Consider the following 20,574-nt stretch of genomic DNA (forward strand, 5'->3'; position numbering starts at 1 on the left):
ACTGCTCTCTTCATAAACTTTTGTCTTCTTGTTTAATATCTAAGAAACTAAAAGTTAAAATATACAAAACAGTAATTTTGCCTGTAGTATTATACAGGTGTGAAACTTGGTCCCTTACATTGAAAGAGGAACATAAATTGAGAGTATTTGAAAATAAGATCCTTAGGAAAATCTTTGGACCTAAAAGGGATGAGGAGACAGGTGAGTGGAGAAGGTTACATAATTTATATTCATGTCCAGATATTATTAGAATAATTAAATCAAGAAGACTTAGGTGGGCAGGCCATGTGGCACGAATGGGAGAGGAAAGAGGAGTTTACAGGATTCTTGTTAGGAAACCTGATGGTAAGAGACCTGTAGGAAGGCCAAGACGAAGATGGAGGGACAACGTTGAGATGGATTTAAAGGAAATCGGTAGGGATGGAAAAGAGTATATAGATCTTGCTCAAGATAGGGACAGATGGAAGGCCTGTGTTGCTGCAGCCATGAACCTTTGGGTTTAAGAAGGCTAGAGAGTTAGTTAGTAATAACATCGCCTGTGAATTCCGGATTGTCTTTTGAAATTTAAACAGCTCACCTGTCATCAAGATTGAGTGTGATTGTAACCATTTGAGAAATATGTCATCAATATAGTCACTTTATTCAAATTCCTCGTCACTCTGATCTCAGTCTCTGTCCTGTGTGTCATTGTTTTCACATTTTCCTTCATCTTCACTACAAAGACACAGTTCAGTGTCGCAGGAACTGATCCCGGCATATGCATGAACATTTCCTCTTTCCACAACCACATGTAAACTGTAATCTTCTCTGAAGTTCTAGGTAGTGTCAACATGACAAGAATGATCTTTTTGTCATCCTCCTTTTCTTCTTTCTCCATTCAACAGCCTATTGGACCGGGTAGACTTAGATGTTTCTTTTCTGCTTTTATTTCACTCCAATATTTTGAAGTAACTCCTCCTGGTGAAAGGTCTGAGGGTCACTTTGGTGGCAGCGTTCACACTATCTATTAATGGTATTCCAGTTTGTGTTTGTACTTGCAAAGAAGGCAAAAAAGTGGTTGTTGAATGCATTTGATGGTGCAGAAGATCATGTGCTTGAATCTCTTGCAAATCTTGGTTCTCCTGGATTCGATGAAGATGACACAAAGAATTGATTTACTTCTAGTTTCTGCTTCTTTTGGCTAATTTCAAAGATGAAGATGAATTATAAGATGAAAGGACAATCGGAAAAAAAGAAAAATGGGCAGCACACGACTCAAGTCCAATGGGTCCAGACGCCAGAGCATTGCTTGATTCAGTGAGTTGGTTTTATTTAAGTCCACTTTATGCACAGTAAGGCTAATTGGGACTGGACCTACAATTTAAAGTGGGACCTGAACAGCTATATGTGCCTCCTCCAGGTAACGAAATTCGGGACTTTTGATTACAAGGCAACAACGATACCACTGTGCCATCGGGGAGGCCCTAGATGTCAGAGCAATGTTAGTCTGCAAAATGCAGTCCAGGGTGTATTTCGTGGAAGTGAGGTTGATATTTGGGTATTTCTTACACCACGAATATGATGACAGGATTTTGCATGATGCCAAAATCAAATATTTCTGCAAATTACGATGGTATCTGTTCGTGAAAAGGGATGTTCAAGGCTCACGTCTTGCTCCAACCGAAGTTCCCCCCACAATTTTTATCAGGAGTTATTTCCAAGTATTGGAATCAAATAAAAGCAGAAAAGGATCATCCAAATCTACCCATCTCAATAGGCTGTTGATGGGACAATAGAAAATGAGGATGACCATGAGGATTATTCCTGTCATATTGAAACTGCCTAGAGCTCCAGAGAATGTTGAATGAGGAAGTCACAGGCAACGTCATTACTCTTTTACCATAATACAGTAGTGTCCAAAAAGTTGAAAAATGGAAGGGGGAGACCTGCACGATCACCATAAATAATCATCAAGAAGTGTAACTCACCTTACGTGCATAGGCAACAGTACTGCTAGTGTCAAATAGGCCCGTGATTGAAAGGTAAACAAAACACAACAAATCAGAACAAGAGTGCCTCCTTCTGTATCGAACGCTCATTGTGATCGGAGGACAATCTCTTGGTAAAGTGTTCAATGTACAGTAAGAACATGGCACAAAGACGTCGGCGAAGAATTATCAGACGTCTGGAAGCAAGTCAAACACAGACTGAAGTCACACCAGCGGTGACTGTGCCACAGTCATTTCCGGACTTTGGCGACGGTTCCAAGACACAGTAGATGTTCATGGTAGGCCAGAACAAGGTTGTCAACGAGTAGCAACACCGCGACAGGGCCAATATCTGGCTTTAACTGCACGACGAAACCGGACGATGCCTGCAAGACAACTAACTGTCCTCAAAGCTTGCAGCCACCTCAGGGGTTATAGTTTCTCTCGCCAAACTGTGTGATGCAGACTCAGGGCAGCTGGTCTCTTTGTGCGTCCCGCTTGATCCAGTGCACAGAAGGGCCCGCTTACAGTGGAGTCAGCATCATCGAAATTGAACCCTGAACGAACGGAGGAACGTGCTCTTTTACAGATTCAGTTTCCAGAATGATTCCCGTTGCACATTCATCTTGAGAGAACCTCGATTTAATCCAAGGAATATTGTAGAAAGGGATCAGTTTGGTCGAGATGGAATATTGGTAAGGGAAGACATCATGCTCAAAGGACGTACAGAGCTGCACATCTCTGCTGGAGGTACTCTTACAGCCCAGAGGCACAGAAACGAGGTACAACAACAACATGTGTGACTTTCAGAGGAGCAGTCGGCTCAACTTCAAGGATGGAAAGATGATGTGCGCATCAAACTAAATTGGTGGATGACTTTCTTGAAGGTGAATAAATCCACCATATGGACTGGACACGAAGGTCCCCAGACAAAAATCCTGTAGTGTCTTAAGGAGACGAGTTAGCTCGCGATCCTCCACCAAAGACATTTCCAGAGCTCCGCACTCTTCTTCATGGGAAATTGAACCAGCTACCTGTAGAACTCTTGAACCACCTTGTAAATAGCATGCTACGTCATTGCAAGGTTGTGTAGCTGTTAGGGGCAACTTCACCCCATACAAGCCTCCTTTTTTCCATCAAGAAAGTATCTTCTATTTTCATATTTTTTGCATGCGTGTCTTTGCACTAAAAAACAATTGTTAATTTCATGCATTCTACTCTATTGTATACCATATAATGTTTTGATTAATTTTCACTGTTATATGCAGTTGTTACTTTATTAATAAAACATTTTCAGATAACTTAGTTATGCTCAACTTTTGGACACTACTGTAGTTATAAAAATTATAATAATATTTTTCACTTTTTAATTATTAACAGAAAATGCCTCTGGGAAAATCTGATAATAATAGAACTATAAATCAGGATATGGACAGTATATCATGTGCAGATCCTCCGAGTCGGCCATCTTGGATTTCGGACGTCATGTATGGTTCCTAAAACATGATTGCATGCCTCCCAATGAAAGCATCCTCTATACACATGTCTTCCCTTCGTGTAAAAACCCAACAAACTTACAAATGGTCAAAATTACTCCTAAAGGAGTTAAGGAGAAAGGGTAGTTTTTGTTTGTTAATGTCAGGCAGCCATCTTGGATGTATGATGTCACACAGGCAATATGCCACAATAGTAGGCATCAACAAAATATCACAGGCAGTAATTTTCCTCCGTTATATGCCAGAATGTCAAGTAAAGTGTAAAATATGCATAGAATCCTTGCACAAAAGGGCACAAAATAGTTTCACTAGATAAATATATCTCCATAACAGTGCAAGATATGAAAAAACCTGTAAGAATCAATTGTGTTCCTCTTTCAATTCTGAACAAAACATTATCTATAATTGTTTTTCCAAAACCACTATTAAAGGAGTTATGATGGATTTTCTTAGTTAGTGCATGAAGCGGTAGCCATCTTGGGATTTATGACGTCACACAGGCCTTATCCCACAATTGCGGGCAAAACACCTGGAAGTACATTATTGTGTACCACACTAGCAACGCATTACCGGTAGTCACATATTCCCTTCATTCAAAAACCCACGGACAATAGAAATATTGACATATGCCCCTGGACTAGATGCTCCTTGATGTGATCATCATATGGTGAAAGATCCAGACTGTATGAAGGATGTGGGAGAAGGTCCTATTTAAGTTTCTGGATTGTAACCATGGTTGACCATTTTCTCTTGTTCCTGATGGCAGTCTTCACTGGACCTTCGAGGAACCTTGTGTAATATTCTGCATTGGTTGTACGATGGTCCGTGAGAAAATTCAGGTGCAGTATTCGTTGGGGTCTAAGAAGCTGGACAATATCCTCTTGGGTGTTGAGAACATCTAGGGCCTGCATGCAGACAGTTAATTTTCAATTTCCCCAACCATTCTTAAAGGCACTGCACAACTTATACACAACATCAGATAGGATATTCTCGCCATATTGTTGTTTCAATGTGGCACAAATTTCAATGTTTACCACCTTCTTCGTTAAGAGATTTGGTTACAATGTGCTGTTCCTGCCACAAGGCCGGTTAAGATAAAAACTGAAGCTGTAATTTAACAAGAGATCCATCTTTAATTATTAATGCATGTAAAACTTAATTCTTCAGACTTCATCCTGGATTGGGAATTTTATAAAACTTTATGCATGCAAGAATGTAATTCTGAAGTAACAAAGTGAACGAATCTTAAACACAACTGAATACAATTTTAGATTTCCAGATATTCAATGTTAATAAATCCCAGTACAGGTACAGGTAATGGACAAAATAATATGAACACCTTGGTTTGTAAAGGCCATATACGCCATCGTGGAAAAGGAACAACACTCAGCAGAGATTTCAACCATCTAGTGGCGATGAAACCAAACATATCAGTCTATCAGAAGCTGGTGTGAGAGTTGCATGCGAGCAGTCAGCTATCCGTCAAATGCAGGTATGTCCGACCTTTCAGACTTCAAAAGAGGCATGATCATAGGAGCCTGCCTGGCTGGAGCATCTGTGACAAAAACAGCTACACTTGTTGGTGTAGCACGGAGCACAGTGTCAACTGTTCTGACAGCCTACAGACAACATGGAAAGACAAAGTCTGCAAAGGAGAATACGAGGGTCACTATTTATATTTTGAGCCTTGGCAACACTGATTGAAGTTTGGTGCGATTTGACATTTGCACGGAATCGTCTGGCATTATTGACCATAACGTACTTCAAATGTTTTGTCAATAGCTTCATTTGTGTTGTTTTGTTGCCTTGGAGATTGCACGACAACAATAAAATGGAATTAACTCGTGAACATTTTTACGATTTTCGACGAGGATTATCAAGACAAGAGTGCATCAATCAACTTACTTCCACATTTGGCGATGAAGCCCCATCCTTTGCCACTGTGAAACGCTGGTATAACGAATTTAATCGTGGCCGCCATTCGCTCACCGACGAGATTCGCGAAAGTCGTCCAAAATCAGTTTTTGTTCAAGAAAACCTTGATGCTGTGCAAAACCTAATACTGCAAGATCGTCATGTGACACTGTGAGATTGAGGCAACCATAGGCATTAGTTCCACCAGCATATATAAAATATTACATGATCATTTAGCTGTGAGAAAGGTATGTTCTCGTTGGATCCCACACAATTTGACAAAAACTCAAAAAGACGCTTGTGTCAATTGATGCAAACAAATGCTCAATAAATACAATCGTGGTGCTTCAAAAGACGTATATAAGATTGTAACAGGTGACGAATCATGGATATATGCATATGAGCCGGAACGTAAACAGCAGTCCACTGTATGGGTGTTTCAAGATGAACCCAATCCAACAAAAGTTGTTCGCGCTCGAAGCACATCGAAACAAATGGTTGCCTGTTTTTTCGGGGAAACTGGTCATGTGGCAACTGTGCCTTTAGAGGAACGTAGAACGGTCAATTCTGTATGGTACACAACAATTTGTTTGCCAGAGGTCTTCGGTCAAATACGGAAAACAAACAAATGCCGTCGGATCATTCTTCAAGACAATGCCAGCTGTCACACATCTCGTCTAACAACCGACTTACGAGCAGTCAAAAAATCGAATTGACGGGTCATCCGCCGTACAGTCCTGATTTGGCACCCAATGACTTTTTCTTGTTCCCGAATGTCAAGAATAAATTGCGTGGACAACGATTTTCGTCGGCGGAAGATGCCGTTGATGCGTTCTCAAAACCATATTATGGAGGTGTCTCAAGAAGATTGGAAAAACTGCTTTGACAAATGGTTCGAACGAATGCAAAAGTGTATTGACCATAAAGGAGAATACTTCGAAAAACAATAGCAGTTTTCAATGCCAAATTCCTGTTTTTTCATTGTTAGGCTCAAAATATAAATAGTGACCCTCGTAGTGGGCGAAAAACAAAGTTATCCAACAGGGATCGACGTGTGTTGAAGCAAATAGTGACTCGAAAGCACAAGACAACACTGTCCCAGATAACCGCAGAGATGAACAATCACCTCCAGGACCCTGTATCAACGAAAACCATTCAAAGGGCGCTGCATTCTGTGAACCCTCATGGCAGAGTTGCCATCTCCAAACCGTTGGTGACTCCACGTAATGCAGTGACACGATGAAGGTGGTGCAAAGAGCACAAGAATTGGACAAAGCAGCAATAGGAACATGTGATATGGTCAGACGAATCGTCTTTCACATTATTTCAGACCACAGGACGTGTTTATGTGTGGAGAACTCCTGCTGAAGCATTTGATATTGACTGCTTAGTGCCTACCGTGAAAAATGGTGGGGGGTTTGTGATGGTTTGGGGGGCTATATTTTGGAATGGTGTTGGCCCACTTGTCGTCCTGCGTGGGAGAATCAATGCAGGGAAGTACTGCACCATCCTGGGTGACCACCTCCATCCCATGGTTCACACTTTGTTTTCCGATGCATGTCCCATCTTCCAAGATGATAACGCCCCTATTCACACTGCTAGGTGCGTTGATGCATGGTTTGATGAGCACAGTGATGAGGTAGAACATCTCATCTGGTGTCCACAGTCCCCCGATCTTAACATCATTGAGCCTTTGTGGGGTATTTTGGAGGCCAAAGTGCGTAATCGGTTTCCACCTCGAATGACACTTTCGGAACTTGAGACTGTTTTGTGCGAGGAGTGGCTACGTATTCCAGTTCACACTGTACAGGACCTTTATTTGTCTATCCCACGTAGGATACAAGCTGTCATTCAGGCAAGGGGGGGTGGGCCCAACCCCCTACTAATACAAGTTTTCTGCAATTGCATTGGTGTTCATATTATTTTGTCCATTACCTGTATATAACAAGGTAAATTCACTATACAGTAGGGATGGGCCGATATGAAATTTTGGCTGATACAGATATAAAATTTACCGATACCGATCCGATATAAAATTAGAAATGGTCCTTGAAGAACCTGAAAGGTTTATTGACCTCCTTAACATATGTGTGCTTCAAGGTGACTGCAGTTCAAAAGGAGATGATATTTAGACATTTACTTTTTTAGAAAATAGTGAACGGAGATTATTCATAAAAATTACAACAAATTGGCAGAATTTTGCACTAAATTATCATATATTTATCGATATATCGGATTGGTAAAATAATCTGTAATTTTACCGATAAACCGATATGCCTATATCGGGTGATACTGATAAGAGTACTGATTAATCGGTTCCATCCCTACTATACAGTAAAAAAAATTACCAAAAATTCTTGACCACAAGTATAATTTCTTGTCTTTCTTGACCTACCTGTTGATTTCTTGACTTGTAGACACTAGGGATGGCCAGATCCGGATCCTAGCGGATCCGAAATCCGGATCCTAAAATTTTTCGGATCCAGATCCGCGGATCCGGAATTTTCAGATCCGGATCCGGATCCAGAATTTTCGGATCCGGATCCGTTTTGCCATCCCACATGCGCTTCTTTGGAAAGTAAGAATGTGCTTATAACATATTGTTACCTGCTAATATATATATATATAACAGTTGGGCTGAAAAGTTCGTAGGCTAACATAGTAAAAAATATTTTTTTGACAAAATTCGATTTTATTATTCAATATAGTTGCCTTCGAGGGCGATACAACGATTATGGCGGTCATACAATTTTTCGATGCCATTTTTATAGTACGATTTCTCTTTAGCCTCAAAATAGACCTCAGTTTCGGCGATTACCTCTTCATCAGTGCTAAATTTCTTTCCAGCGAGCATTCTTTTAAGGTCTGCAAACAGGAAAAAGGCACTGGGGGCCAGATCTGGAGAATATGGTGGATGGGGAAGCAATTCGTAGTCTAATTCATATAACTTTGCCATCGTTTTCATTGATTTGTGACACGGTGCATTGTCTTGATGAAACAGCACTTTTTTCTTCTTCAAATGGGGCCGTTTTTTCGTGATTTCATCCTTTAAACGCTCCAACAACGCTATGTAATAATCTCAGCTATCTCGATCAACTTCACTTTACAATCATTTAAAATTATTTTGTGGACTTTTTTGATGTTTTCGTCGGTAACAGCCTCTTTGGGGCGTCCACTGCGTGCATCGTCTTCGATGCTCATTTCGCCTTGTTTAAATTTAGCAAACCACTTCTCAACGGTTGATTTTCCTGGTGCAGAGTCCGAATAATGTTTATCAAGCCAAGCCTTGGCTTCAACAGTATTTTTTTTCGCCAAAAAGCAATGCTTTATTAACACACGAAATTCTTTATCCATTTTTTCACAGTAACAAAAGCTGCTTCACTCACAATGCTATATCTCACGAACTAATTATCCGGCAGCTGTGAAATTTATACACGTATCTTTTGAAGGTTAGTACTAAGTAAAAATCACATGGATTTAATTCTAGTAACGCCATCTATGAGTCAGCCTACGAACTTTTCAGCCCAACTGTTATATATATATATATAAAATATACATACACACGTGTGTGCGCGATTTGTAATTAATTAATACACTTACAAGGGAGGTCTAAGTCTCCCCCCTCCGATTTCCATGAAACTTGCAGGACCCAAATGAAGAAATACGTGTTTTTTTTTGTTTCGGCAAAAAATTTGTTCTGGGGGGCAACCACCTCTCAAATGTCAAGATGAGGACAAATTGAAGTGGAGATCTGACCCCTGTGTTCCCCTCCGATTTCCATGAAACGTGGCAGGTGTATAGTAGGGATGGCCAGATCCGGATCCTAGCGGATCCAAAATCCAGATCCAGAACTTTTTTATTTTAATTTGTAGAACTGTAACTGTAGAACAATTGTATAATTTTTGTATAACATTTCTATCTTGTTGTGTGTGTTAAAGGTTTCATCCTGGAATGGAATGTCTCACATTTATGTGTGTTTTCATCCCCCTCCCTCAAATGTCAAGATGAGGAGAAATTGAAGTGGGGATCTGACCCCGAAACCACGTAAATACGGCCTCTCTATACACCTGTCAAATTTCATGAGAATCGGAGGGGGACACAGGGGTCAGATGATCCTCTCGTCAATTTTGCCTCATCGTGACATTTGAGGCGGGTTTTGCCCCCTAAAACAGTTTTTTAGCCGAAACAAAAAAACACATAATTCTTCCTTTGGGCCCCTCTCTACACCTGCCACGTTTCATGGAAATCGGAGGGGAACACAGGGGTCAGATCCCCACTTCAATTTGTCCTCATCTTGACAATTGAGTGGGTTTCGCCCTGTAAAACCGTTTTTAGCTGAAACAAACAAAAAAAAAAACTCGTATTTCTTCCTTTGGGCCCCACTATACACCTGCCAAGTTTCATGGAAATCGGAGGGGGACACTGAGGTCAAAGGCCTACTTAAATTTGTCCTCATATTGACATTTTAGGGGTGTTGCCCCCTAAAACAGTTTTTTAGCTGAAACAAAAAAAAAACACGTATTTCTTCATTTGGGCCCGTTTATACACACACCTGCCAAGTATCATGGAAATCGGAGGGGGACACAGGGGTCAGATCCTCACTTCCATTTGTCCTCATCTTGACATTTGAGGGGGTTTTGCCCCCTAAAACTGTTTTTTAGCTGAAACAAAAAAACACGTATTTCTTCCATTGGGCCCCACTATACACCTGCCAAGTATCATGGAAATCGGAGGGGTCAGAGGGGTCAGATCCTCACTTCCATTTGTCTTCATCTTGTCATTTGAGGGGGTTTTGCCCCCTAAAACTGTTTTTTAGCTGAAACAAAAAAACACGTAATTCTTCCTTTGGGCCCCACTATACTACCAAGTTTCATGGAAATCGGAGGGGGACTCTTAGATAATCTCCCTTGTTAGTCTTACACTTTGTAATTATTTAACATTGCATATATTATAATGTTTTATTTTAATTTGTAGAACTGTAACTGTAGAACAATTGTATAATTTTTGTATAACATTTCTATCTTGATATATGTGTTAAAGGTTTCATCCTGGAATGGAATGTCTCACATTTATGTGTGTTTTCATTTCCAATACATTCGAATGAATACATATTTGTTTCAATGGCATTTACAAAGTCACCTCTAACATTTTATGTTAAACAAGTAAGATTATTTTTGTGCACGAGTGTGTTAGCCGATGCGTAGTGAAGTATTTTAGGAACAACACTTGAAAAAAATTCTTGTAGGACTAACGAAAAATGTCTTTGTAATCGAAGATCATTATACCTTTTAAGGTGTGGTAATATATTATAATGGGATTGAGATACGAAACTCTCGGATCCGGATCCAGATCCGAAACTTTCAGACCCGGATCCGGAACTCTCGAATCCGGATCCAGATCCAAAACTTTCAGACCCGGATCCGGATCCGGAACTCTCGGATCCGGATCCAGATCCGGAACTTTTGGATCCGGATGGCCATCCCTAATAGACAGCCTGTTAAAACTACTGCCTAAAGTTTTGAAGTGTTATGAACCACGGACTGCATTTGTGGAAAAGTAAAAATACTGGGTAAGTAATCATAAAATCCTTTTTTTTTTAAAAAAAAAAAAATAATATTGGTACAAAAACCAATGGAAACTTCCAATTTTGCAGGATAATTGGACTCTGCAAAGATATTGGGTGGAATTTTTGCAGACCCTGCGAACAATTAAAATGACAGAAAAGTATCAACCGATACAGTAAATAAAATTGAACTGATACTTTCCGATGGCATTGTAATAAGTAAAAATTGTGATTCAAATTTGAGATCTTATCTACAATTATAACATCAAAATGGCATTTTTAAAACTGCTTTTGAACTTGAAATGTGCTCAGGTTCTGTACCAACACGTTGATCTTTTGTTCATAAATATTTGTGTGTATTGCAGTCACAAAATGTCACTATGTGAAGGTGAACCTGATTCATATGAAAGTGGAGAATATGATCTTTTATTCTGCTACAGGTGGAGTACCTGTACATGAGCACTTACTCAGCTGCCAGAGGAGTATCTGCTCACGAGCACCTACTCTGCTGCCCGAGGAGTATCTGCTCACGAGCACCTACTCTGCTGCCCGAGGAGTATCTGCTCACGAGCACCTACTCTGCTGCCCGAGGAGTATCTGCTCACGAGCACCTACTCTGCTGCCCGAGGAGTATCTGCTCACGAGCACCTACTCTGCTGCCGGAGGAGTATCTGCTCACAAGCACCTACTCTGCTGCCGGAGGAGTATCTGCTCACGAGCACCTACTCTGCTGCCGAAGGAGTATCTGCTCACGAGCACCTACTCTGCTGCCGAAGGAGTATCTGCTCACGAGCACCTACTCTGCTGCCGGAGGAGTATCTGCTCACGAGCACCTACTCTGCTGCCGGAGGAGTATCTGCTCACGAGCACCTACTCTGCTGCCGGAGGAGTATCTGCTCACGAGCACCTACTCTGCTGCCGGAGGAGTATCTGCTCACGAGCACCTACTCTGCTGCCGGAGGAGTATCTGCTCACGAGCACCTACTCTGCTGCCCGAGGAGTATCTGCTCACGAGCACCTACTCTGCTGCTGGAGAAGTATCTGCTCACGAGCACCTACTCTGCTGCTGGAGAAGTATCTGCTCACAAGACCTACTCTGCTACCAGAGGAGTACCTGTTCATGAGCACCTACTCTGCTGCCAGAGTGTCTGCTCAGGAGCACCTACTCTGCTGCCAGAGGAGTATCTGCTCACGAGCACCTACTCTGCTACAGGAGAAGTACCTGCTCACAAGCACCTATTCTGCTACCGAAGGAGTACCTGTTCATGAGCACATACTCATTTTTATTAATACAACCCAATTAAACTATGAAGCAATAGCTCTACGGCCAGCAAAATTTCTTTTCATGGGGTAATGCATGGTTCACAGCTGTCTTTAAGTTATCTTGTGGAGGAAGACAAATGTCACGTATACGGAAAGAAAACATAATGGACATTTCAAGCTTCTTGGCTACGTTCAACTGATAATTAACTCATGCCCGTTTCGAATTGAGTGTCTTGTGTTCCTGCATTTGCATTTCAATTGACATGTTCTGATAAAGTAACCAATATGCCATATATTTGTCCTCATATGTACCAAGTGAGCTATGCTACTCAGAGAGGACATTAAAAACTTAAGGACTGTGGAGAAAAGTAGACAATACATGAAACTTCATTTATTCTGGAATATAACTTGATTACAATGTACAATTAAAAATTCCCTTTTGATGAATCTACAAAACATGTATATTCTCTATTGTTTTTTTCCTTTTTCTTATTTTTTTAGCAATGGCAATAAATTGTTAGAAGAAATGATGATGATTGACGAGGGGTACGAATAACCAATTTAACTTGGATCGTGTAGCTCATTAAGAGTGATCCAAGCTAAATTTGAGCCCCGAGTTACTTTTCCCCCTCAATAAAGTTACAGGGAGTTATGGAAGGGTTTACATACACTGCAATGAAAGTGTGGGAAAGGTGAAATTAGAACTTACAGCAACAATGAGAATCATGAAAAGGTACTTGCAAGCAGCAATGTTCATTCAATGCTGCTTCATTAAAGCATATAGCAAAGATTTTGTTACTTAGCTTTCCGTAACTCCCTATACAGTTTTGATGATGGTGATGATGATGATAAGACTATGACAGCTAATATTCTGTGTTCCTCGCACAGACATTGGTTAAGTCAGCCCACAAAGAATAGACAGGCCAAACAAGAAGCAAGGGAAATTTGCAGTACACACATACACAGAGTACAATAATCGGGGCAACATGTATTCAGTACACAATATCAGAAAGAATAAGGTTATGCAAATATATTTAATAAAACAGGCAATGAGGACATTTTGTATCAAGACAAACAAGGAAAACTTCAATGGTACCTATTTTATTATCTTTTTTTATATTTTCCTAGGAAAGGATAGCTGTTTTGTGCAACTGATGAGCAAGAACAGGATATAATCTGTTGATTAACATCAACAGTGTTACCTTGGGATAAGGAATATACAAAAAATTTGGCCCTCAATGTAATTAGAATAAAAACTATACTATCCTGAATGCTTCTTGTATTTCAACATGCTTTTTGTTTATGCCCTCGTATCATACTTTGTTTAAAATGTAAGAGTTCGTGAACACAAGTTAATAAAATTCTGTTGTATCACAAATAAAGAAAACGTAAAATATCTTTTTTTTTTTTTACCAAGTCCATTCTGTTTTGCCCATCAGACTCTTTCTGTCACACTTTCTGAAATCAACAATACTGAAACAGTGGCATAGCCAGAGGACAAGCCCTCTACCTACCAGAGACAGAAATACACAACATTAATTTAGGAACAAGTCAAAATATCCAAAGGATATCTTTCCTTTTCTTCTATACAATTTTCTTCAACAAAATGTTCAAGACAGCAAAAATTTCTACAACTTCTACAGTACAAACCCATCGCCCTAATTACTGAGTTTACTATACAAACCTAAGTCCATAGGGATACAGACTCTCTCTTTTTTGTTTTTACAGTTAACTTTTTCGTCACAGCCCTGGTATAATAGCCATCTAGGACTTGTTCGCTGCCACTTTAACTTGCGAATAATATTTACCAGAGCTACGAGTTTATTTCGGCCAGTATTTCACACAATAAGCAAAATTACATATACCTCCTGATCATCTTCCAGCTTTTATTTTAAATAGGTTGCCTATTTTGTCTAGACATGCTTACATCCTCCAGTCTTTTGGCCTATTCTCCACAGAGAAAAAAATTTACATCACAACTCCTTTCTTTTTCTTTCTCCTGCTCTTACTCTCTCATGCACACACATGCAAACGTACACATGACACACACGCACGCTGATTAATGGTCGCATATTATTTTTCCTTCAACAATGTGAAAATTTTAATTAAATTACCATACTCTGGTACTGCACGTTAGCAAAACACGAGAAAGTTTCTCACTGCAATATGCACACACACAACTTCTATCCACACACACACACAGACACACATGACAAACGTCAATTGATCTTCCTGCCTGCAGGACCTTCTTGGTCAGCACATTCACCACGCAAGTCTTTTGTTTTAATAAGTGGTTCATAAAATGAAGTGATGAGAGGTGCCCTAGAACACATGGATCAGTCCAATCCTACTGCAGACCCAGAAGACATCCGCGAATGTGGAAACTTTCTTGCACTTTTATTCCTGACCTGCACAACGTACAACTTCACTCACTTCTTAGCTGTTGGTGAAATTGATGAGTGATATGTGAACACTAGCAAGTGGCAGTGCTGAATAGGCAGTCTGGATATTTTTCTTTTTTCAACTCACATTTCCCGACCACATTGTGGAGGAAAAATGATCAGCTAGGGAGTACGCAAAGCTGTCTTGAATTTTCCACTTACACAGAACCAAAAGGAGAAACATCTGTTTTCCCCTCTCATAGATCTCCTAGAAGTCCCACTTTCCTTGCAAAAGTTTTCAATGGTCCTAATCACACGGGCAAAGAAAGAAAAATATGTCCTGCCATTGTAAAAACCATCAAGTCCAACACACATACGCTTGACATTCACACAACATACACACCCATACTTGCACCACAGACTGACTATGTCTTCACAATATGCATTAGAAGATTTCCACAATCCTTGGGCCTGACTGATGAAAGCTAAAAGATCATCCACGAAAATTGGTTCCAGGACTATGATAGTCTAGCTCGTTTGGGTGTCGGAGCAAGAACTTCGCCATCTTCCTCCTCCTCCTCTTCATCTGAATCGCCTTCGTAGTCCACAAGTGCCTGCAAAAACACACATCAAATCAGGGTGGATAAAAATCATGATTTTTATTTAAAAAAATATTTTTGATGATTTTTTTACATTTAAATCACAGTAGGTGATTAAAACTGTGTAATAATTTCGGTAACTTTCTTCCATTAAAAATAAAACATTTTGGATATACAATGAAACCCCGATTATACGTTCCCGGATTTTACATTTTCCCACATTATACATTCAATCTTTATGGTCCCAACATAGTAAAATGTCATGAAATCTTCCTCGATTTTACATTTTCCTGCATTTTAAGTTCTTTCAGCTTGGTCCCTTGAAAAACATAAAATTGAGTTTCCACTGTATTATGTAATCATAACTTAAAATATTTTTTAGTCTTTGTAGCTGAATATTGGCGATTTTTTATAATAGCAAAATATTAGCAGCTGCCATGTTTATTTAAAGCTTAATGATAATGACACTATTTATAGTTTAACATGATTAGTATTTTGTATATTATTCTTCACAAAATACTTGCTACTTTTTACCTATGGAAATTATTGACTTTTAAAGCAACAGAAATTTAGTATATTTACAGTTTATGTATTATAAAGGGTGATTCTTTATGTAGTTTACAACTTCAATAATTTATAATTATTTATTGGAACCACATACAGACTTGGTTTATATGTCATTATGCAGCAAAACACTTCAAGTTTTTTTATTAGAAATCTGTTATGGTTCAATATGTGCACCGTTGGTCATCCTGGACACATCCCAACGAAAGTCAATTTCCTGCCAAACATTAACCAGAATTTCAGGGGTAACATTAGCGATGGCCATTGTGATGCGATCTTGAAGTTCATGAAGATTATGAGGTAGGAGAGGGGTGTACACCCTATCTTTCACAAACCGCCACAAAAAAAGTCGAGTGGAGTGTAATCTGGAGACTGCGGACAAAACTCTCCCTAACAGCTTCCACCACATCGTCAGCCACAGGTGAAAGCCCTGGAGCCTTTGTGTGTCACACAGAACAACCTGTTTCGATAAATGTCTGGTGTACACTGTTGGTCTGCTGGGCGGGTCCTTGCCGTATTCTGTGCGAAACTTTCGCTGTACACTCGTTCCCGACTTGGTTTCTTCGAACCAGAACACGCACTTAGCTCTTTCCGCACCAGTGAAAGTCGCCATTTTCAACGATACACCGGTGGCGCTGCATGTGATCAACTCCGCAACTACACACTACGTGAGTCAAAACTTGGAAGTGTTTTGCTGCATAATGACATATAAACCAAGTCTGTATGTGGTTCCAATAAATAATTATAATTTATTGAAGTTGTAAACTACATAAAGAATCACCCTGTATTTCCATTTGTATGTTCCTTATATAAATATTGTTCCCATGCTTTTCCTTTGAAAATGTTACAGAATATCTAAGAGCCTTGTAAGCACCATTGAATGATTATGATTAATGTACTGTCACCAAAGGTGATTCTGATATCTACAAATTACTTTTGTACATTATTTCTTTTCTTTATTTTTCAAGTGATTAAAAATAAAGAAAATAAATAATGTACAGAAGTAAATCTTGAGATTTAAATCAAGCAACCTTGCACCAAATTAATCATACTCTACGCACATTCCACACTGCAACTGGAACACGTATTTAAGATACTAATGTGTGGTTCAATGTTTCATTTCTTGAAATCTGAGATCAGATCAGAGAGAGTTGCCATAAAACACTAACAAACTTTCACTTTGATTTTTTTTTTAAAGAATATTCACTTTACACTTAAAAAGTAATAAGAATAATGACTGTGTGATAGGGGCATCAGGGGTGAGCTTTTCTTTTTATGTATTACTTGCCACGTATTGCTGACTACATATCACCCCATAACTGGTTGGATGACTTCCCATCTCGACAAGTGGGAGCGAGGCTGGCAGTTGGTTGGTAGGCCTTGACCCTCATGGGCTGTTGAGCCAAGGGTTATTATGAAGGAGTTTTGGGGAGGAAAGCACTTCAATGACAACAAAGAGCTCCCTCCACCAATCAGTAAATGCATGTCTCAATGGACTGGGAGCAGAAATACATGACAAAGGTATACAAAATATTGTCTCCTGGTATGATAAGTGTCTCAATGCTGTGGGTGTTTATGTAGAAAAATAGCTCTAGATATGTACTTCCAAAGTAAAAAAGGTTTTGATCAACTAACTTCTTTCATTCTTTTTTATTACCAAAAGGATATTACTTTCTGCATATGACTCATACTACTGTCGTGCATCAATAAATATCACCTTCCTTGGTGAACAATACTGCTGAACTTAGAAGCGTACATGTCAAAGAATGATGGTGCAGCAACAACTATTCTTAGATGATACGTGGCACAATTGGAAATGCTTTTAACTTACTTCCTATTCATGATTGGGAAAAGAGACACGCGGTAGTATATAAATACGGAGAAACTAGTACTCACTTTTATCCGCGAAGCTGTTTTTTCTTCTTTTTCGATTAATTTCAGTGGCCACTGCCACCATCCTCGTTGGAACTTGCTACGCCAAGCAACAGCGCAGCAAGTTCCAACGAGGATGGTGGCAGTGGCCACTGAAATTAATCGAAAAAGAAGAAAAAACAGCTTCGCGGATAAAAGTGAGTACTAGTTTCTCCGTATTTACTTCCTATGGTGATACTTACTGGACAACTAAATTGGTACTGTTATTACATCTGATGAAAATTTACTTTAGCATTATTTATAAGACTTTTTTTTTTTATCACAACCTACCTTTTTAAATAACCCAGTTGATTTAACTTCACCAGTTGTTTGATTTGGAGGGGAACCAACAGAAGGATTATTTGAAAGGTTATTGTTGAGAATTCCTGCCTTAGTAGTACTGTTGAGCATCTTTGGACTGTTGCTATCTGCTTTCTTATCTATAATTTTACCTGCAATACAAAAATCAACAAATAAAAATGCATGTAATATTTTGCATTGTTGAGATACATTGGAGAACTCCAGATGTTACAAATTAAGAATACACACAAAACAATGAATCACCCACAATGACTGTTTATACAACCCCAAATTTAAGATCATGTAGTTCCACCTGGTAGGGTAGGTCTTGCCAATAGTAGTGTTTCCAACTCACCCCTTACCTCTGTAAGCACCCTCGGAAACGGAATACATTTGGTTAACTGTGTCAAGGGTTTTAAGTCCACTTTATGTCAGCAGCTTAAAGTGGGATTCGAAACAACGTGCAATGTGTCTCAACCAGGAATCAAACATCTTCATTACAAAGCAGCATTAGCCATTGTACAAATTAGGGAGACGTTGACAGGTTTAGTACGCTACTCATGCTCTCACTATGAAGGTTGTATGTTTGATTTCCAGACTGGCCATGTGTGTCTGTGATTACATTGATCACTTTCATCCTTGTTATTAAAGCTTACTGTTGCTATTCAGAGGTAGAAAAGGCCCAAGTGAAGAATACACATTCATGCCACAAATAGAATCATGAGTAATTGATAGGTCACATTTAGTTTTATTGGCATTTATCACTATTGAAAGAGAAATTACAAGGCCATGATACAAGAATAGATTAACTTCAGAATGCATTAGTGTGACAAAGGCAAATAAGCAGTGATGTTATTTTGTTCCCCTCACTGCTTTTCATCTATTTCCTCCCAACCATTTGCTACAATTTCATGAACTCCAATTATGATTATATACTACATACAATTTCTTTCACAAGAAGTAATATTTTGACATTCCACTTTCATACAGTTGCTATCAGATTTGGTTGGACCATACTGACTCATCAAATGATTAAAATTTGAATTATTCTTACAACTGCACTTCTTGAGATTGAGGATAACTATATTTCCCTTCCCACACTTCAACCTTCTATGCAGTTTCCCTTTTATTTTTGCTTCCTTCCCCATCACTGCACATTTGAATAACATATTACTGAAAATCTTCCATCTGGACAGTGTTTAGTGTGTAAAAAATTCCACCTGCTAAAGATACAGATGTGTATGCCTTGAACCAATACATACCAATAGAATCGAGGTCAGAATCAAGCTTCTTCCCAAGGAGATCATTAGTTGCAGGCACTACAGCTTCACCATCATCAAAATCATCATCCTCATTGAACCAAATTTCTTCCTCTTCCTCTAACTGTCTCTGGTCCCGACGATACCGGCTATTCCTCAATATAGAAGGAACGCTGGAACATATTGAACTGTTGTATATTAATTATGCATAAGTATTGTCAGTCATTATAAACAGTCCTGAAATGCAACTTACAAAATAAATATAACAATTAGAGCTTACTCTCTTATTTTACATTCCTCGATTCTTAGATTTCACTCAATGTACATTTTTTCTTTGTTTCAATAAAGCAATATGTTTTAACCTGAGCTAGGATTTTCATGACTTTGCATATTTCTTTTGGTAAGGGTGAAATATTCCTGAAATATGTAGAAATTCATTCTTTAAATTAGGCACACACAGGAGATGTACCACGTAGAAATTTCAGTGAAAAATTCAGGCACGACCAGGACTCGAACACGGGTATCTTCTTCAAGGTATAAAGAACTTTCTATTACACTTTCTCCAAAGTGTATCATCTTGGATCAGTCAAGAGTAGAAAGCATTTCTCTCTAGGTGCAAGGCTTTCTCATGCACAAATTTCAGCAAAAATTCAGGCTCAACCAGGATTCAAACCTGGATCTCTGGCATACTGATCCATTCTCTACCAATGAGCTACAGAGCTGGACTGGCTTTGCCTGATTTTTCGGTCACTGTTGAGAAATCGGGTGAAGCCAGGTCTGGCTCGGTAGCTCAGTTGATAGAGAAATGGCACGGTATGCCAGAGACGCAGATTACTCTTGGACGAGGTCACAGTTTTCGCTGAAAGTTCTACATAGTACATCTCCTGTGTGTGCCAAATCTTAAGGCTTTGTCAGCAGTCAACTCTGGCTGTGTCCTGACTTGTTTACCAAAAAGGAATATCAATTACAGTAATTTTATCAGGGGTATTTTAACGATTCCATAATACTAGCAAATTTTCTACAGACTGTACATAAAATATATGATGGTTATAATTACATAGCGCTCAATGTTAACTGTGCTGTCATTTAAGCCACGTTCCTGCTGTATTCACATTGCCTGCAGAAGCAATTTCAAAGTGCCATGTAGGATTTTTCACACAAGGGTGTATCTGTTTTGTTTTATTGCAGACTTCAATATTTGTATGCATTCAGCACTATCTTTCTTGAATTTGACAGTAGCAATATAAAATGGCACTGCCATGTGATCTGCAGTTTTGGTGTGAAAAGCCACAGGCTAAGGCTGAATGGACTCTAGTGCCTCTTATTTTACTGTTCAACATTCAAAACTTACAAAAAG

The 20,574-nt window shown here is 39.3% G+C and overlaps 1 protein-coding gene across 2 annotated transcripts in view; it reads right to left on the reverse strand.

Annotated features, from left to right (window-relative positions):
- Positions 1-12,579: 12,579 nt before the first annotated feature.
- flfl (serine/threonine-protein phosphatase 4 regulatory subunit 3 flfl) overlaps positions 12,580-20,574 on the reverse strand; it is a 76,258-nt gene continuing 68,263 nt past the window's right edge. The window contains exons 15-17 of one of the 2 annotated variants that reach the window (XM_083137861.1): positions 19,221-19,405; positions 17,950-18,110; positions 12,580-15,198 (exon numbers count right to left, since the gene is read on the reverse strand). In XM_083137861.1, the coding sequence (XP_082993987.1) occupies positions 15,103-15,198; positions 17,950-18,110; positions 19,221-19,405 (442 nt within the window). In that variant the 3' untranslated portion in view covers positions 12,580-15,102. The remainder of the gene's footprint in view (positions 15,199-17,949; positions 18,111-19,220; positions 19,406-20,574) is intronic. The other variant, XM_083137862.1, reaches the window with a different exon arrangement.

The sequence above is a fragment of the Lepisma saccharinum genome, chromosome 16, assembly GCF_977018435.1.
Source record: "Lepisma saccharinum chromosome 16, izLepSacc3.1, whole genome shotgun sequence".
Lineage (NCBI taxonomy): Eukaryota > Metazoa > Arthropoda > Insecta > Zygentoma > Lepismatidae > Lepisma > Lepisma saccharinum.